General features: G+C 34.6%; 1 protein-coding gene across 1 annotated transcript; it reads left to right on the forward strand.

Annotated features, from left to right (window-relative positions):
- The first annotated feature begins 3,823 nt into the window (after positions 1–3,823).
- LOC145131925 (zinc finger BED domain-containing protein DAYSLEEPER-like) lies at positions 3,824–4,423 on the forward strand. The gene has a single exon (XM_079066569.1). The coding sequence runs from the start codon at positions 3,824–3,826 to the stop codon at positions 4,421–4,423; it is 600 nt and encodes a 199-aa protein (XP_078922695.1).
- The last annotated feature ends 13,116 nt before the right edge of the window (positions 4,424–17,539 follow it).

Raw genomic sequence — 17,539 nt, forward strand, 5'->3', positions numbered from 1 at the left:
CAAAATGTGACCTAGTGTTTTTAGTGAGGGCATAACCGATTTTCAAGTGTAAGAAGTATTCTCTCAAGTTATTCCAAGTCTTGTGGTGTTGTGTGAAGCATTTGAGGCACAACATTTGGGGTGCTAGGCTCACAAAGTCTTGAAGGAATCCAAGCAACAACAAGGTATGTATTTCTACTAGTTTTATGTTCTATGTAATCCCCATGCCATGCTAGTTAGGAAATAACCTTGAAAAGAAATTTGCATGTATATAGAGAAAAACATAGATTCAAGGTTATTAGGGTTGCATGTACACTTAGGAAGTGTTAGAATGCTCAAAACCCATCAATGACCAACACCTAACTAACCAAAAGAGCAAGGTCAAAGGCCAGTAGAAAAGGCCCGCTAGAACACTAAGCAAAGACTCTAATTCTCCTAAGAACGAAGAGACTAGACATAACAGAGACACTCACACCTTTTCCTTGATGCTTGAAATGCTGCTTTAGAATGAATTTCGGGACGAAATTCCCTCTAACGGGGGGATGATGTCACAACTGGCAAAATTAGGTTAAGATGTGAACTCCTAAACAATATAATCTCCTTGTATAAGCCCAAAAACTCGATCCAATAAGCCAAATCCAATCATCTTTGGGCCTTAGCCCAAAAATCCTCAACTTAAAACCTTTTTTGGACCAAGACTCTCTTAGTAGGCCTTATTGGGCCGTAAACAACCTTCTTGAACCTTATTGGGCCGAAAACCCACTTATTTAATCACTTTGGGCCGAAACCTCCTATCTTTGGGCTTTAAAACCCGAAAACCCTTTTCTTTTGGGCCAAAAACTCCCTCTTGGGTTTGGTTAGCCCATTTAAAAAAAAAAGAAGAGGTGATTTATAATTGTGACACCTCACAATTACACCTCATGTTCCCATGCAATAAAACTAGGGGTGAGCAAAAATCGAACCGAAAACCGAAACCGCGCCAAAAACCGCATTTACCGCTACCGCAAAACCGCAAAAAACCGCAAAATACCGAAACCACAAAAACCGCAACCGCAAAGCATGGTACAGTACGATTTTAGCTTGAAAAACCGTGCAAATTTACCGAAACCACACCGCAAAATTTATTATATAATTAAATTATATATATAATTATATATTTGATAATTTAATAAAATTAAAGTATATGATAAATATACATATGTGTTTATTTTTATTTATTTACAATTGAAGAAATAGAATTAGAGGGAAAACTGAAAAGAAATGGGGGGAACAAAAATACCACTTCAAAATAAGCCCTTATCTTTTCACTTTTTCAGCCCCTCAAAACTCAAACCCTAAAATCACGAATACTAATTTTATCTTCCAGCCGACATCCAAAATTAATCAAAATTTCCTGTGTTCTCTTCTCTCAAATCTCAATCGTTGTCATCAAAGTCGAGTAGCTGACCCCTCGCAGCTTCGTTCGCACCAGCAATAGCAACTAGCAAGCAGTGAGCTAGCGACCTGTACAGTGAATCCAACGACTTGCTCACCAGCGACCAACACTTTGGTCTCCGACGCATCTAATCGACACTCTGAATCTAGGTAAGATTAATTTTTTTGGCTGACTCGATGCACAACTATTCTGAATATGTTCGCATGATCACAGTTAGTCGAATTTAAGATGCTTTGAGTTTTGATTTATAATGAATTTGATTCAGTTTGAGCTGATTTGATTTCTGATCTAGTCGAATTTGAGCTGATGTCTCTTGAAATTAGTTCAACTTCAACTTTTTTGGCTATGGTGTCCAACTCTGATAACCTCTCGTTTATTTTCTTTCCTGCTATAGGCATAGCTTCGATATTGTCCCAGTTTTAGGCATCAGATGACACATTCGTATACTTTCTTTCATTTTGGAAGGATTAGGCATCCATTTCACGATTAAAAGCCATGAATGACTCATCTTCTACAGCAGATTTGTACACCAAAGTCTTTAAATTTCATAGTTGTCTGTGTGTAATTGTGTATGTTTTTAACAATATGGCTCTAATTACAGTGTATGTTTGTTGTTTTAGAATGGCTACAAATGAAGGTGTAATAGATGTAGATGATCAAAATGATGAAGTTGAAGTCCCTGAAGAAGAAAATAAGCCAAAGTTGAAGTCGGTTGTATGGCAACATTTTCCATATAAGAAAGGTGCTAAAAAGTCAAAATGCAAATATTGTAAAAAGGTTTTAGCTTGTGGAACTAGAGATAATGGTATCTCCGGGTTACTGAGTCATCTAAGAAATTCTTGTGTAAGATCACCCCTTTATAAAAAGGAAAAAAAAGGTTCAAAAAATCAGTCAACCTTAAACTTCAAGCCCAAAGAGACGGAGGGGGGTGGGTCTTTGGCTAAGCATTCCTTTAGCCAAGAGAAGGGTAGAATAGGCATTGTTAAAATGTGCATTAAGGACAATCAACCCTTTAGTATTGTTGATGATGAAGCATTTAAGGAGTACTCGTGGGAATTGAATCCCGAGTTTATTATGCCATCTAGATGGACTGTTGCTAGAGATTGTATATCTCTTTTTGAACAAGAGGTAGAAAAAGTCAAAAAAATGTTGAAAGGTCAAACAGTGTCTCTAACTACCGACACATGGTCATCCGTTCAAAACATTAATTATATGTGTCTTACGGCACATTCGATCGATGACACATTTGATTTACAAAAAAAAATCCTAAATTTTTGTCCTATAGAGAATCATAAGGGTGAGACCATTGGTAGTTTGGTTTATGAGTGTATAAAAAAATGGGGGATTGAGATCGTGTTTACTGTCACAGTGGATAACGCGTCTTCCAATGATGGGGCTATAAGATATTTGAAGAGGATGTTAGCACGACTGAATGATATACTAGATTGTAAATACTTGCACCTACGTTGTTGTGCACATATTATCAATCTTGTTGTTAGAGATGGATTGGAAGAGCAATTCGATTCTGTTACTAGAATTCGAAATGTTGTGACGTACGTGCGATCATCACCGGCTCGATATAAAAGTTTTGAAGATTGTGCTGCTCGTGTTGAAGTAAAATCCAAACTAAAACCCTCTCTTGATGTTGATACAAGATGGAACTCCACATATCTAATGTTGGAAACAGCTGTAGTGTATGAGAATGCGTTTGACAGGTATATGTTTTTTTTTTTTTTTTTCTGTTTTTCTAGTTTTTTGTTTGTTGTTTATGTTTTTATTATGTTTTTTTTGCTGTTTTTGTTTGCTATTGCTGTTTGCTGTTTTTTGTTTGTGTTTGTTGTTGATGATTGCTGTTTTTTTTTAATGTTTTTTTATGTTTTTTTAATGTTTTTTGTTTGCTGTTGCTTTTTGCTGTTTTTTTTCTGGTCTTTTGCTGTTTCTGTTTGTTGTTGCTGATTGAATTTTTTGTTTTTTTTTGCTGTTTTCTGTTTTTTTAAGGGTTAAAGTGTTCTTTTTATGTAGGATTTGTTTCCTTATTAGTTATTAGTTAAATAACATTGTGTTCATGTGTTATTTTCTTAACAGGCTTTACATAATAGATCCTTCTTATGGGGCTTATTTTCGCACCGAGGCGGTGGAAGATGTCGAAGGGAGCATAAGAAAAAGGAAAAGAAAGCCTAGAGTAGTTGGTGCTCCGAGTGGTGCTGATTGGCAAGCGGCTAGGTATGTTATTATATATGATTTATTTAGTTAGTGTTTTATATTTATCATTTGAATACTTACACTTTGATATTTGATTGTTAAATTAGGAATATGATCGACTACTTGAAAATATTTTCCGATGTTACAACTAAGATATCCGCTTCAAAGTATGTAACATCAAATATTTTTTTTTCTAAACTTGTGAAAATGGAGGCCACCATCACTCGGATGACCTTGAGTCAAGATGAACAAAAGAAAAACATGGCCCTATCGATGAAAACAAAGTATGATAAATATTGGGACAACATAGATAATATGAATTATCTCTTGTATGTTGCGGTTGTTTTGGATTCACGCAACAAGCTCGCATACATTAGTTATTGTACTGATTTGATCCATGGTACGGGTTCGGAGAAAAGTAAAGAGATAGTGGGAAAGGTGACTAAGACTCTTGATGAGTTGTTTAATCATTACAAGGGCAAAGCGGATAATAAGAATGTACCAAACTCACAATATCCGATTTTTGGTGAAAAGTCAAGTATTAGTGAGATGGATATTGATTTGGAGCTAGAGTTTGACAAGTTTGATGATGGGGGTCAAGACATTAAGACTGAGGTTGATATCTATCTAGCGGATAGAAAGGAAAAAAGGGACCCAAAGTTTGATCTTTTGGGATGGTGGAAAGCAAATTCAATCAAATTTCCTATACTATCCAAACTAGGTAGACATGTTTTGGCAATGCCAATATCAACAGTTGCATCGGAATCGGCGTTTAGTACGGGTGATAGAGTTATCGACAAGTACTGAAGTTCACTTAATACCGAAACCGCGGAAGCTTTGATTTGTACACAAGATTGGATAAGATGTACAAGGGTTGATCTTGAACTCGGTTGTTCTATGAAGAATAAAGACATATATGAGTTTAATGAGAAGATGACTAGTTTAAAAATTGGTAAGGTTTTCATTATATGTTTGTTCATATTTAAAATATACTAATATATTTTTTTTGCTTTTTTTTTTCTTCTAGTGGAAAATGATGGATTTTGGCTAAGTTGTGGAAGTTGTGGAATTTGGCTATAGATGTCTATTGACTGATCCATAGTTGGAAAGTGAAACACTGGAAAAACTTTATTTTTGTTCTTTAATCTGTTGCAATTTTATCGATTTTGGGCCAATCTAGTGGCTATGTTGTTGACTTGTTTAAACTTGTAATTTTCTACTTTGACTTGTTGCAATATATGCCATTTAAATGGCTATTGGCCTACTGCCATGGTTAAGTAGTAAATGATATTATTGGCTTTTAAGATGCTAAATGAATATGGTTATTTACTTATTTTAGACATAAATTTTCCTAGTATTGGGCCATTTTAGTAATTTGCGGTTTAAAACCGAAACCGCACCATTACAAACCGCAACCGCAAATAAAACCGCAAAAACCGTACCGTAAAAAAACCGCACCTAATGGTTTTACATAAAGGAAAACCGCACCTAGCGGTATGAGTTGCGGTTTTAGGCTAAAACCGCACCATACCGCACCATGCTCACCCCTAAATAAAACCACCATGCATCTAGGCTAAGAGTTATTGTCCAACATGTTTCTATGATCTATCTCTTCTCTCTCTTTCTCTATTTAAGGCCGAGATCACCACCACCACCCTCACCTCATCTCATTTTCAACTCTCATCTCTCTCTAAAACACAAAGAAACTCCCTTCCTTCTTTCTCTAAAAACGTGTGATGTGGGTGTGTTCAAGGCTTTTTCTTCAAGAATCATTAAGTTGGTAAGTTTATATCATCATCCAAGTTTCACTTTCTTCTTATACTAAGATAATCCTCCTTACAACTTCATTCTCGTAATTTTGGACCATAGATCCACCACCATTTCGAGATTCTCTCAAAGAACTCAAGCTAGGTTCAAAGAATTCTTCTTCTTCTTCATCTACATCTCAAAAACCCCAAGGTGAGCTTCATACCCCCTTGTTTTCGGTTTTATAATGTTTTTGGGGGAGAGTACAAGTGCTTTTGTGTTAGATCTATGTATATATGCATGTTTATGTGTTTAACTTTTAGATCTTTACTTGAAAATGAAGTTTATCACTTGGATCTTCATATAAACCTTGAGAAAAGTATGTGTCCTCACATATAATACTTGTAAACTTGTAGATCTGGGATTTATCCACTTAAAATAGCAAAAACAAGTGTTGTGAACAAACTTAGATAACTTAAACTCAACAATCAGCCCTTGACAGAAAAGTTTTAGTCCAATCTCGAACTGTTTTGACCTCCTTAATGGTAATATTTTTCAAAACTGTTTTACATGAAAAAAGTTCAGGTTATTAACTTTAAAATGACTACTCTCACGTTTTCATACGATTTTTCTACTATTTTTGGCGAATTTTACAAAACTGCCTATCAGATTTGAAATAATTTCGGACCAACCTGTGAAGGTGAGCAATTTCACACTTGTTAGAGGCCAATAAAAATTATGAGAAAAACTGTGAACAAAGTAGACAAAATATCCAAACTTCCAGAATTTACGGATCCAAATTTCGACTTACGACGATTTTTCTACAAATTTTCCAACAACTAGGTCAGAAAAGCCAAAAACCAGAAAAATATGTATTTCACAAAAATCAAGCCAAAAATGATATTTTCGACAAAAATGAGTTTAAAATGTTATTTTTACCACAAACTAGTCAAAAACACAAGTTTTGAATAAAATGGGGGCTAAAGTGTTATTTTTACTATAATTGGGCCTTAATTGAAAACTTTGTGGCTTATTGGGCCAAGAACGTCATTTTTACAAAAAGTGAGCTTTTTATATCAATTTTGTAAATAATCGAGCTAAAATAAACAAAACAATAACAAACGGGTTAAAAAGGATATTCTTATCCTTATTGGGCCTGGAAATAATATACATGTTTAGTGGGCCTTAGTGTCCTTTTACATGTATATTGGGCTCAGGGTAGACATTCACATTCCTTTTGTGCCTGGAAATAATAGATACGTATAGTGGGCCTTAGTGGTCAACTTACATGTTTATTGGGTCTGGAAATGAGTTTTATATGTGTTCTTCTTTCTTTTCCGTGTAAATTTTCGATTAAGGATCTAGTGAGACCTGTCGGTTGGCACATTTGAGTGTACAATCGTAGCCTGTAGTTATAACCAGAGTTTCCTGGAGGGAAAGCGGGAGTTTGTGTATAGATCTATATGGGGGTGACACCCCACACCTGAGCTGTTCGCTACAGTTAGACTAGGCCAGTCTAGGGTGACAAAAACTTTATCCTATTCCGTCGGCGTCCCAAAGACGCAAAGACAGGCGAAATTCTCATTATTTATTATGGTTGTAACGACTCACTTAGAGGAATTAACGTTATAAGATTACGGGAAACCATTCTATTTTCTTTTTGGGATAAAACGGGAAACCATTCTATTTTCTTTTTGGAATAAAACAGGAAACCATTCTATTTTCTTTTTGGGATAAAACGGGAAACCATTCTATTTTCTTTTTGGGATAAAACGGGAAACCTTCTTTTTGATAAAACGACAATCTATAAGCACCGGTACTCAACCACCGGGGTTGAGATTCCAGAATCAGCTATCGCAGACAACATCGGGTTGTCTGGAAATCATTCTCTTTCTATTTTCGTAAACATTAACACACATGCATTAATATAAGATCAAACACAAATATTTCAAACCATTTCTTTTTAGAAAATATCGGATTTCGGAAAGCGCTATGAAAACTATTCTAAACAAGTACAAAAACCATTTTTATACAAAACTGCTTATGAACTCACCAACTTTTTAGTTGACGCTTTTTAAAACGACTTGTATTCTCAGGGATCCAGTAACAGGTAGTAAGTTCGACTAGGAGATCAAGTGGTGCAACTTCAAGAAATTTTACTTTCTTACTTTTGTGTAACTAATGAACAAATTCAATATGTAAACTATGTAAGTGTGTATCTTCAATGTATGATGTTTGGTTGCTATGTTTTATTCATATTCAATTGTTATGATACTGTACACAAAGTCATCCGCCCCCAGACGTTTCCGCCGTCCAGGTTAGGGGGTGTGACATTTAATAACTTAGTACCCCAAGTGTGACACCTCAAATGGTTCACAACACAGCTTGGACAATGGATGACTTTTGAGAGAATATTCTTACACCAAAATCGGCTCAATGATCTCTAAGAACACTAGTATGTGATTTTGGATGCTAAGGGGCTTCTTATATAGTGTGGCAAGATTAGGGTTACATCCATGCAAACCCTAATGCCCATGACCTTTCATATTACTTAGGATCCATGGGTTAAACCTCCATGGACTATCCATGGACTACCATATTGGTTTAGCCCATCCTAAATAACCATTGGCCCACACTATAAGAATCATTGATTTACTTAATCAGTCCCCATACATTTAATTAGTTTCTTTTGATCACTAAATTAATTCCAAATTAATTCTTGATCAATACTAATTAAATCATATGATTTCATATTAATATATTAGAACTTATAATATATTAATAAATCATAAATAACCTCTTCTCAAAAGTCCATCCTATCAAATTGTCGTGGTGATATGCAACCCAAATGGACCATGCTACTCTCGGGTCAAGTACATACCAATTATAATTATGGGCTTAGACACCTAATCCAACAGTCTTCCACTTGGATAAGTCTAATAACTATTATTGCAAGTACGACTCCAAAACCTGACTAGCAATTCTAGCTCTTAGAAGCCGCTGTCGAACTCTAACCTAGTCAATGATGCGTCCACTAGATAAGGGAACATATATTCCTCTATTCTTGATATCGTATGGACTGAGACATGGATTATAATCATTCTCTCTGTCCACTGTTGTTTCCCGATTTCTAATTTATGACAACTGACTAATTGAACAAATCAAATCAGTCTAGGCTTGGCCAAGCACTTAGGTTTGTCATCACTAAATCATCGAGGGGCCCCACAGATATCGCTTTTATCCCTCTATGGGTAAAAGGAATGGATAAACTTCGACTCAAATGCTTTCTTGTACTTACTCATCAAATCACACACAACAATATGTTTTATAACACCAAGTTACTAGTGCATTTACATATGTCAATGTGCATCCGACTTGTAAATTACAACTCACATGTCTTGGTTTCAAGTATATAAGATATTATCGTCTCACTAATCACTCGTGATAAAATCCATGAAGTGATTCAGATGAGCGTGGGTTTAATCCAATACTCAAATCTTATTACAGGAGTACTCATGAACACTGCAACAAACTTGTGCTTATGTCTAAACTCCTTGAGACAATCTACAGACCCATTCATGACAGTCTAGCCTCAATACCTACTTCCAAAGTATGATTGACTGTGGATGGTTTGAATAACCTAGTTATTCGGGAAGTCAAAACATGCAAAGTGAAACACAAGAATAATACTAATCCTATATGGCCCCAAAACTTTTGAGTGTAAATAAAACACCTTTTATCTAATCGCCATATTGATTACTTATTATTCAGTGTATAATGTTTCGAATAATCAATTTAATACTTGAACTAAAACAATAACTATCCCATGCTCCAAGCATGCACACTTTGTTTGCCTATGATCCTTTCATTGTAAAATAGATCAATTGACAACATTTCAATGATGCTCATTACACAATTCCAAATCCTTACCGTAAATGTAAGAATGCCAAATTCTTGCCATTTACTGTAATCTGATAGATTCTAAACTTATATGCAATGATCCTCTTGTAATAACTATGCACAAAAGTCACAGAGACTTTGCAACAGACATTACAAAGTATTCCAATGGAGAGCAATTCCATCAAAACGAAGTTTCACATTCAAAGTACATTCCTTTGAACATCCTTCTTGCATTAAGTTGTCTAATCTTACACAGATTTAAAGAATAATTTCCACTTATGAAAACATTTCCATGTTCCCATTTTGACTATCACTTCTGAACAATAGTTTCCTTTTTTCAGAATATGTCAATATGGTCCTTCCAAAATTTACACTATACTTCCAATTGTCCATGAGCAACCAATCTTTGGTGAACCTCAGATTGTCCTCGACAATTGCTTAACCACTTTAGTCATATCTTGTTCTAGTCCCGTTTTCCCTCTTAATGCTCTAAGCATTTGGAAAAATTAGAACACGAGAATATTATAGCATATGCAATTGATCCTATACCTGAAGCATATGGGACACGATTCATAATGTCTTACATAAAGACATGACACTTGATCAGTCTTTTGCTACAATATTTTTATTTTCCATGTTCTCACAAATCAAACTATGAAGAGGGATGCCGTAATCATAATCGATTTTGAGAACGCAATTAACATTTCCATATATATATATATATATATATATATATATATATATATATATATATATATATATATATATATATATATATATATATATATATATATATATATATATATATATATATATATATATATAGAATTTCCTTATGTTGAACCATTCCAACATATCATTCATATATATCATTGACTAAATTTGATTAAAAAAACTCAATCGAAGCTTCTAGATTTGAAATGAAGTATAAATTCCTCTCCCTTAATTATAGCAAAACAACTTTTCAAACCCTGCAATTTTGCGAATTGAAACTTTTGTTTTCTATAATTAACATTGCTAACTTGCAACACTTAACGTAATAATTGTGCTCCCACTAGCATAATAATTACATTCTTATTAGCATAACACTTATGCTCCCACTAGCTTTGACATATACTCAGAAATCAACTGGACTTCTAAAAATCAATACTTGTTGAGTTTCTTACCAAAATTTAGATTTCTGATACAAGATGCTTCGATAAGACTTTATCTAGGCTCCTCAAACTTATACACCTTTCCTTAGATAGCTTACATGTGTGTCTAAACAGCTTTAGAACTTACAGCAATAAGTCTCAAATGTTTATACCTTTTGCCATTTATCATAATTCGAACTATGAAGAGGGATGCCGTAATCATAATCAAATTTTGAGAATGTAAATATCACAATTGCTAACTATTTAAAATCTACTTAGTGAAAGCGTTTCCTCACAATCATTTTCATGAATTGGAGAGAAACCTTATGACATGTAGATTTTATGGTGTATGTGTTCCTATCCATGTGAATTTGTCATAACCATAATCACAAGACAAGGTTAGTAACAAATCCAAACGCATATGGACTAAACTTGTTCAATCTTAATTTCTTGCCACCTGGCAGCACAAGTGCCTACCATTGCTTCCAAGTTGTTATGCAAACAGTTGAGCACTCATAGAACTCACATGCATAGTCAACTTTAACTGGAATGGGCACAGAAACAATAATATGTCAACACGATAGGCTACAAACCTCTGGTCGTGTGCTAGTGATTAACAACAAGTTTATTCTTGATTAGCTCTTTAAGCTTTTCAAGATCTTTAAGACTCCCACTGACCTCTTGAAATATAAGATTCTCTGTTAAGATACATTCTTGACAACCAAATATTCAAGAGTTAGTGCGGATTCACATCAAGAATAACACTTTACACAATTGGTCTTAGTTGGACTTTGTCTTATCTAAAACATCACAACTTACCAATTTCAAATGTACAAGAGTAAGAAACATTTTACTCTACATTTGATGAGTGTTATAGACATTTCTTAAGACCATGTCACTCAAGTTACAATCTTGGAGTATGACTCTAAGACTTGTTGTGGAACAAAGTATGACTCATCTTCTTGACTTAACCATTTCAAGAATTCAGATTCCTCTTCTTAGCCATACAAATGCACTAAGATATCCTTAGAGGATAGATTGTGATATGGTTTTTCATAATCATTAAGATGATCATAAAACACGATACTAAAGTAATCTCCCATCTTTTTAGATTGGAGAAACTTTTATCTTTATGCCTAATTTGATTCTTCTCATTCGTTCTGCCTTACATTGAAACTTTTCCAATGTTTCATAATTACACTTAAACTTGTAAGCATAACCATATTTACTAAACTTTAGTAAATCATGACAAATAGTTTTATCGATCTTTGTGGTGGACCTGACCAGCGCACAACCAAGTGTACCCGATCCCTAGTCCTTCACTTGACTCACATATACATGTGATCAAGGAATTACTCTTAATTTCCCAAAGATGATGTTCTCATTCATCATGCAATACAAGTTGTATAATTCCAAGTTTCTATCCAACTGAAACTTGGGTGATAAGAATCTTTCCTTATTCGGTAAATTTTGACACGACCACAAACGAAAGAATCAAATCCATATTGCTAACAATAGAAACATCAATTTTCACAAATGCCATTGCAAGGAGATATAAAATAAAATAAAAAACAAAATCTTATTTATTTATAAAGTGCGGAAAAACTTTTCCTTACAATGCAATTACAAATGAAAACTATGTTATTACAAATTTCTAAGCAATCTATCATAACTCCTAAGTAGCAGCTCAAGAATCCGATCTTCGAACCATGTGATCGAAATCCATCTCTTCGCGATCAGATTCAGCATGCTCTTACTTTTAAGCTTCCTTCCGTTTGCTTGATCCTACAAAACATCAAAATGCAAACTTGTCACATCATGTATTAAGAATCAACAATTAGGAACTTAATAGAGTTAGATAGTGGACTTACCTGAAGCAGAACCATACAATCTGGCTAAAGTTCTCAGGTAGTCAGGGAAGCTTCGCTTCCAATGTCCCTTTCCTTGGCAATAGAAACACACAGGCTCATTTGGTATGGCACTTGGAACAATCCCAGAACTGGCCTTTCTCTTATGATCAAAACTTTTGACCATGGCCGATTCCTTTCCTTTAGGAGAAGGAATCATTTCTGGGATGTCCATGTCAGCTTGAGAGGCAGATCTTCCAATCAAATTTGCTTGACCATTGCGCCAAATCATTGTTGATTCAACAACAATTAGCAAATAGGTAAGATCAATTAGGGTCATTTCGTGATCTGTCACATAGTAGTCTTTAACGAACTCTTTATATGACTCGGGAAGTGACTGAAGAACCCAGTCAACAACCAACTTCCTTGGGAAAACGACACCCAACATTCTCAGCCTGTCAATATGCAGCTTCATGTCCAAGACATGAGCACATATAGACTTTCCATCCTTCTGTTTACTAGCCACTAGGCCTTGAGTGATCTTGAACTTTTCAAGTCTTCGAGCTTGTGGGTCAGGGAGAATAATTGGAGGAGGTGGAGGAAGTGAAGTATGACTTCCAGTCCCATTAATGCATGACAAAGGGATTAATCTTTCACCTTGATCGCCACGTGGGATATCATGTTGATTAGGAAATCTTGTTCCAAAAGATTTGGGAAGACCATAGTTGTCTGAACTAGACATCTACAAGGAAGAAATTCAAGTTAGATGCTTTAAGTCCTTAATATAACACCCAAAATGAAATATTAAGGCTAGGACCCAACACAATATTTTACAATTGGATTACGGATTGAATTGTAAAATATTTGAAGGTAGGTAAATGACGATTTACCAATTTCCACCATGAAAAACGAAATTGAACATTAGGTTTTAAATGAATTGAAATTCCTAGATCCTTTGAGATTTATTGAACTTTTTAATGGCATGTTTAAATCTCGATTGTGCCCTTCAAGTTTGTGATTGGGATGCCGAGGATCACAAACAAGGTGTGAATAACCATGCAAATGACCTAATCAATGTGCCAGTTAACCATACACGCTCCATTGATCTATGATTAACATCAAGTTACCCTTTGCCACACATTGTCAGTCCCAGATTAGTGTGTCGATTAACCATACACGCTCCACTAACGACTTAACAAGGTGCAAAGTGTAATTTCATGGATTAGCACCATTTTCACATTTTTCCTAAAGTAACTAAGTTAGGAATTTAATAAAAGTTTAGTTACTTTATAATTATGATTATACTTATAATGAGAATTAGTGTCCTATCCTACCCGTTCGTCTAACGACCCTCCACCAGTCAAGGAAGCGGTGGGTGAGAGTGGACACCCATTAAACTGCCATTTTATAGGCAGTAACCTTATACCCCCTTATAGATCGGCTTTGTGAATGAGGCCTACTAACGGTAAGACTGACTTATTCTTATACATATATATATATATTATTAAACCTATAATATTATAAAGTATAAATGTTGAATTTTAACTTTTAAAACTCTAGGGTTTGGAATTAAAGTATTCAAAAGTGAGACTTTACAAATTCCAAAACTTGATGGCAAGTTTTGAAACTTGTCAAAACTCTTGGTTTCCATAACTTATGAGTTAATGTGGTTTTTATGAAAAGACTCTAAAAATTCCATAACTTGAGGACAAGTTATGGAGTTCATAAAAAACATCTATGTAAAAGACTCTTCATGTTCCATAACTTTAGGACAAGTTATGGATGACTTTAAGACATTTAAGATCAATTTTCCACACAAAAATAACATATAATTTTCATGATCTAAGTTAACTCTTAAGTCAAGACAATTCATATCAACAATTTACAAGAAAATTAGTTTATCTTTTAAACTCACAATTCTCTTAAAATTTTGACAATTATCTTTTCATTGGATGAGAATCATCATTACCATATCAACAAAATCAAATTTTATGAACTAAAACATTTTGTGGTAATGATTCTAATCCAAAACAGGCCATAAAACTCGAAAATCTGCTATCTGGACAGGCAACTCGTCGAGCCCCATACTGGACTCGACGAGTCCAAGACAAAACTCATCCTACTCATCGAGTTCAAGCATGGACTCGTCGAGTAGGGCTGTCAGACAGTTTTTTTAGCTTTGAAAAATAACACATTTGCATCAAATATAAACTCACAATTCTCTTAAAATTTTGACAATTATCTTTTCATTGGATGAGAATCATCATTACCATATCAACAAAATCAAATTTTATGAACTAAAACATTTTGTGGTAATGATTCTAATCCAAAACAGGCCATAAAACTCGAAAATCTGCTATCTGGACAGGCAACTCGTCGAGCCCCATACTGGACTCGACGAGTCCAAGACAAAACTCATCCTACTCATCGAGTTCAAGCATGGACTCGTCGAGTAGGGCTGTCAGACAGTTTTTTTAGCTTTGAAAAATAACACATTTGCATCAAATATAATAGAAAACAACCCATATCTCTGATACCACTGTTGGGTTTTGTATGCTACAACATCCTACGGTGCACATACAACCCTAAATACTTTGGATCTATGTTTTCTCCAATTATACATGCCATATTGTTTCCAAAGAATTAAGCCTACAACTAGCATACAATTGACATAAACATTATAGAAATGAGTTATATAATTACCTCTTTGTTGTAGCTTGTAGTTTTAGGCCTTTAAGAACTTAGTGCCCCAAGTGTGACACCTCAAATGGTTCACAACACAACTTGGACAAAGGATGACTTTTGAGAGAATATTCTTACACCAAAATCGGCTCAATGATCTCCAAGAACACTAGTATGTGATTTTGGATGCTAAGAGGCTTCTTATATAGTGTGGCAAGATTAGGGTTACATCCATGCAAAACCTAATGCCCATGACCTTTCATATTACTTAGGATCCATGGGTTAAACCTCCATGGACTATCCATGGACTACCATATTGGTTTAGCCCATCCTAAATAACCATTGGCCCACACTATAAGAATCATTGATTTACTTAATCAGTCCCCGTACATTTAATTAGTCTCTTTTGATCACTAAATTAATTTCAAATTAATTCTTGATCAATACTAATTAAATCATATGATTTCATATTAATATATTAGAACTTATAATATATTAATAAATTATAAATAACCTCTTCTCAAAAGTCCATCCTATCAAATTGTCGTGGTGATATGCAACCCAAATGGACCATGCTACTCTCGGGTCAAGTACATACCAATTATAGTTATGGGCTTAGACACCTAATCCAACACTTAATACCTTCGAGGCTTTGAGAGAAAAAATTTTCTAGGGTACAGATTTAGACGAGAGACGAATGTATTTGGTCAGATGGGATATAGTTATTGCTTCCGGAGGAGTTGGAGGTTTGCGAGTGAGAAAATTGTTTTCTTTCAACAGAAGTAAGCTTTTTCGTTGGCGTTGGCGGTTCTTCCACTCTCCATATTTGATGTGGTTTAGGGTTGTTAAATCCCTTTATTGTACGTAGAGGATCTGGTCTTCTTTGGTCCCAATGAGAGCTTGGCCGGGTCCTTGGAATGAGATTACTTGGATGCTAGGTCACCTTCGTGACCATGGTATTGATCTTTAGGCATTTTTTCCTATTCGGATGAGGTATGGAGCTTCTACTTCCTCCTGGCATGATGCGTGGAAGGGAGATCAACCCCTTGCAGTTTCTTTTCATAGGATTTATATATTAGATATTCATAGACAGGTTTCGATCAGAGATCGAGTGTTAGCTGGTTGGGGCATGGATACGTTCAGACGTATACCTAGAGGTGGCATTGAGCATGCCTAGTGGGATGATATTTTTCTTTAGTTTGTAGGATTTTCAGTTGGACTCTTCTCCTGATAGATTGGGATGGCTGGTTGATGACTTAGATAACTTTTCTATTTCCTCAGCTCGTTCTTTTCTTGATAGTGGTTTACTTCCCACGAGGGGAACAGAGACCATATGGAATAATAGGGTTTCCGTTAAACTCAATATTCTATCTGGAGGTTGCAGTTGCTGATTATCCCTATCAGAGAGAGACTTTCATATCGAGGGATTACAGCGGAGACGATTATGTGTCCTATTTGTTTCGAGCAGTTGAGACTATTGATCATTTCTTTGGAGATTGTATTGAGTTGACTGACTCATGGATCCATATAGCTATTTGGTGGGGTGTCTCTCTTCCGGTCCAAGTCTCAGTGCAGTCTTTACTTTCTTCGTCTGACTCTCTTTCGTTAAGAGGAGGCCAATGAAAGGCTTTTGATATGGTGGTTTTTGACTACTCTTTGATGATGTTATTGATAGGGCGCTTTTTTTGGATTTCTAATAGGTGTAGCAGAGTTAAGCTAGGTTGGAGTTATTGGCTTCATAATCCTGTTTTAGCTTCAACTTTATTGTAATGAGTTATTTCTAGGTTCTTGCTAGTTTTTAATATAATTCCACCGTTTAAAAAAAAAAACTTATTTTTAACTGTTTAGTTTACAGAAAAAGTTGATTTTCTTTTAAGTTTTGTTAACTTTTTTATTTAAGTTATATTTAGATTAAAATATAAGTATATCAATAATTCAAAAGTTTTAACGTTAATATTATAACGTTTTAAATACAAAAATATAACTAAGTTAATAAATTAAGTTTATTTTACTATCTGGTAAGGATTTGACTTCCAAGACATAATGAAACACAAATTTAACTTTTATTTCTTTTTCCTCCACGAATAATACATATAAAAAATAAAATTAATTAATTAAAATCTTATATACTTAAATAGATCATCTTCCAATTATATATATATATATATATATATATATATATATATATATATATATATATATATATATATTGTTATGGGTCAAGATGTTGAAACATTTCCAGGATCTGGAATCTTGAAGTGAAGTTAGGATCCTAAAACATGTACTCCGGATCTTGAATATTACCAATATTATTTCCTAATAGAGTTATCAAGTATATTCTTGTTTATTATTCACATGTGTAGAAATGGTAAACACAAGACAAGTTCACACTAAAGAATCGTTCCAGTTAAGTTTAAAACCCGGAATTACCAAGTCAAAGCAATGCGCAAACGCTTGCTCTATAGGATCCCAAGAATATCAGACACTTAGTAAATCAACATAGGCTATAAATATACATATATAGATCACACAAACACATACTGGGAGATACTGAATCACTAGTATTCATACTCGAAAACACATTTCTACAATTTTCATCTTGATTAATAAGATTA

Source organism: Lactuca virosa, chromosome 8 (genome assembly GCF_052849685.1).
Source record: "Lactuca virosa cultivar CGN04683 chromosome 8, Lactuca_virosa_CGN04683_v6, whole genome shotgun sequence".
Classification (NCBI taxonomy): Eukaryota; Viridiplantae; Streptophyta; class Magnoliopsida; order Asterales; family Asteraceae; genus Lactuca; species Lactuca virosa.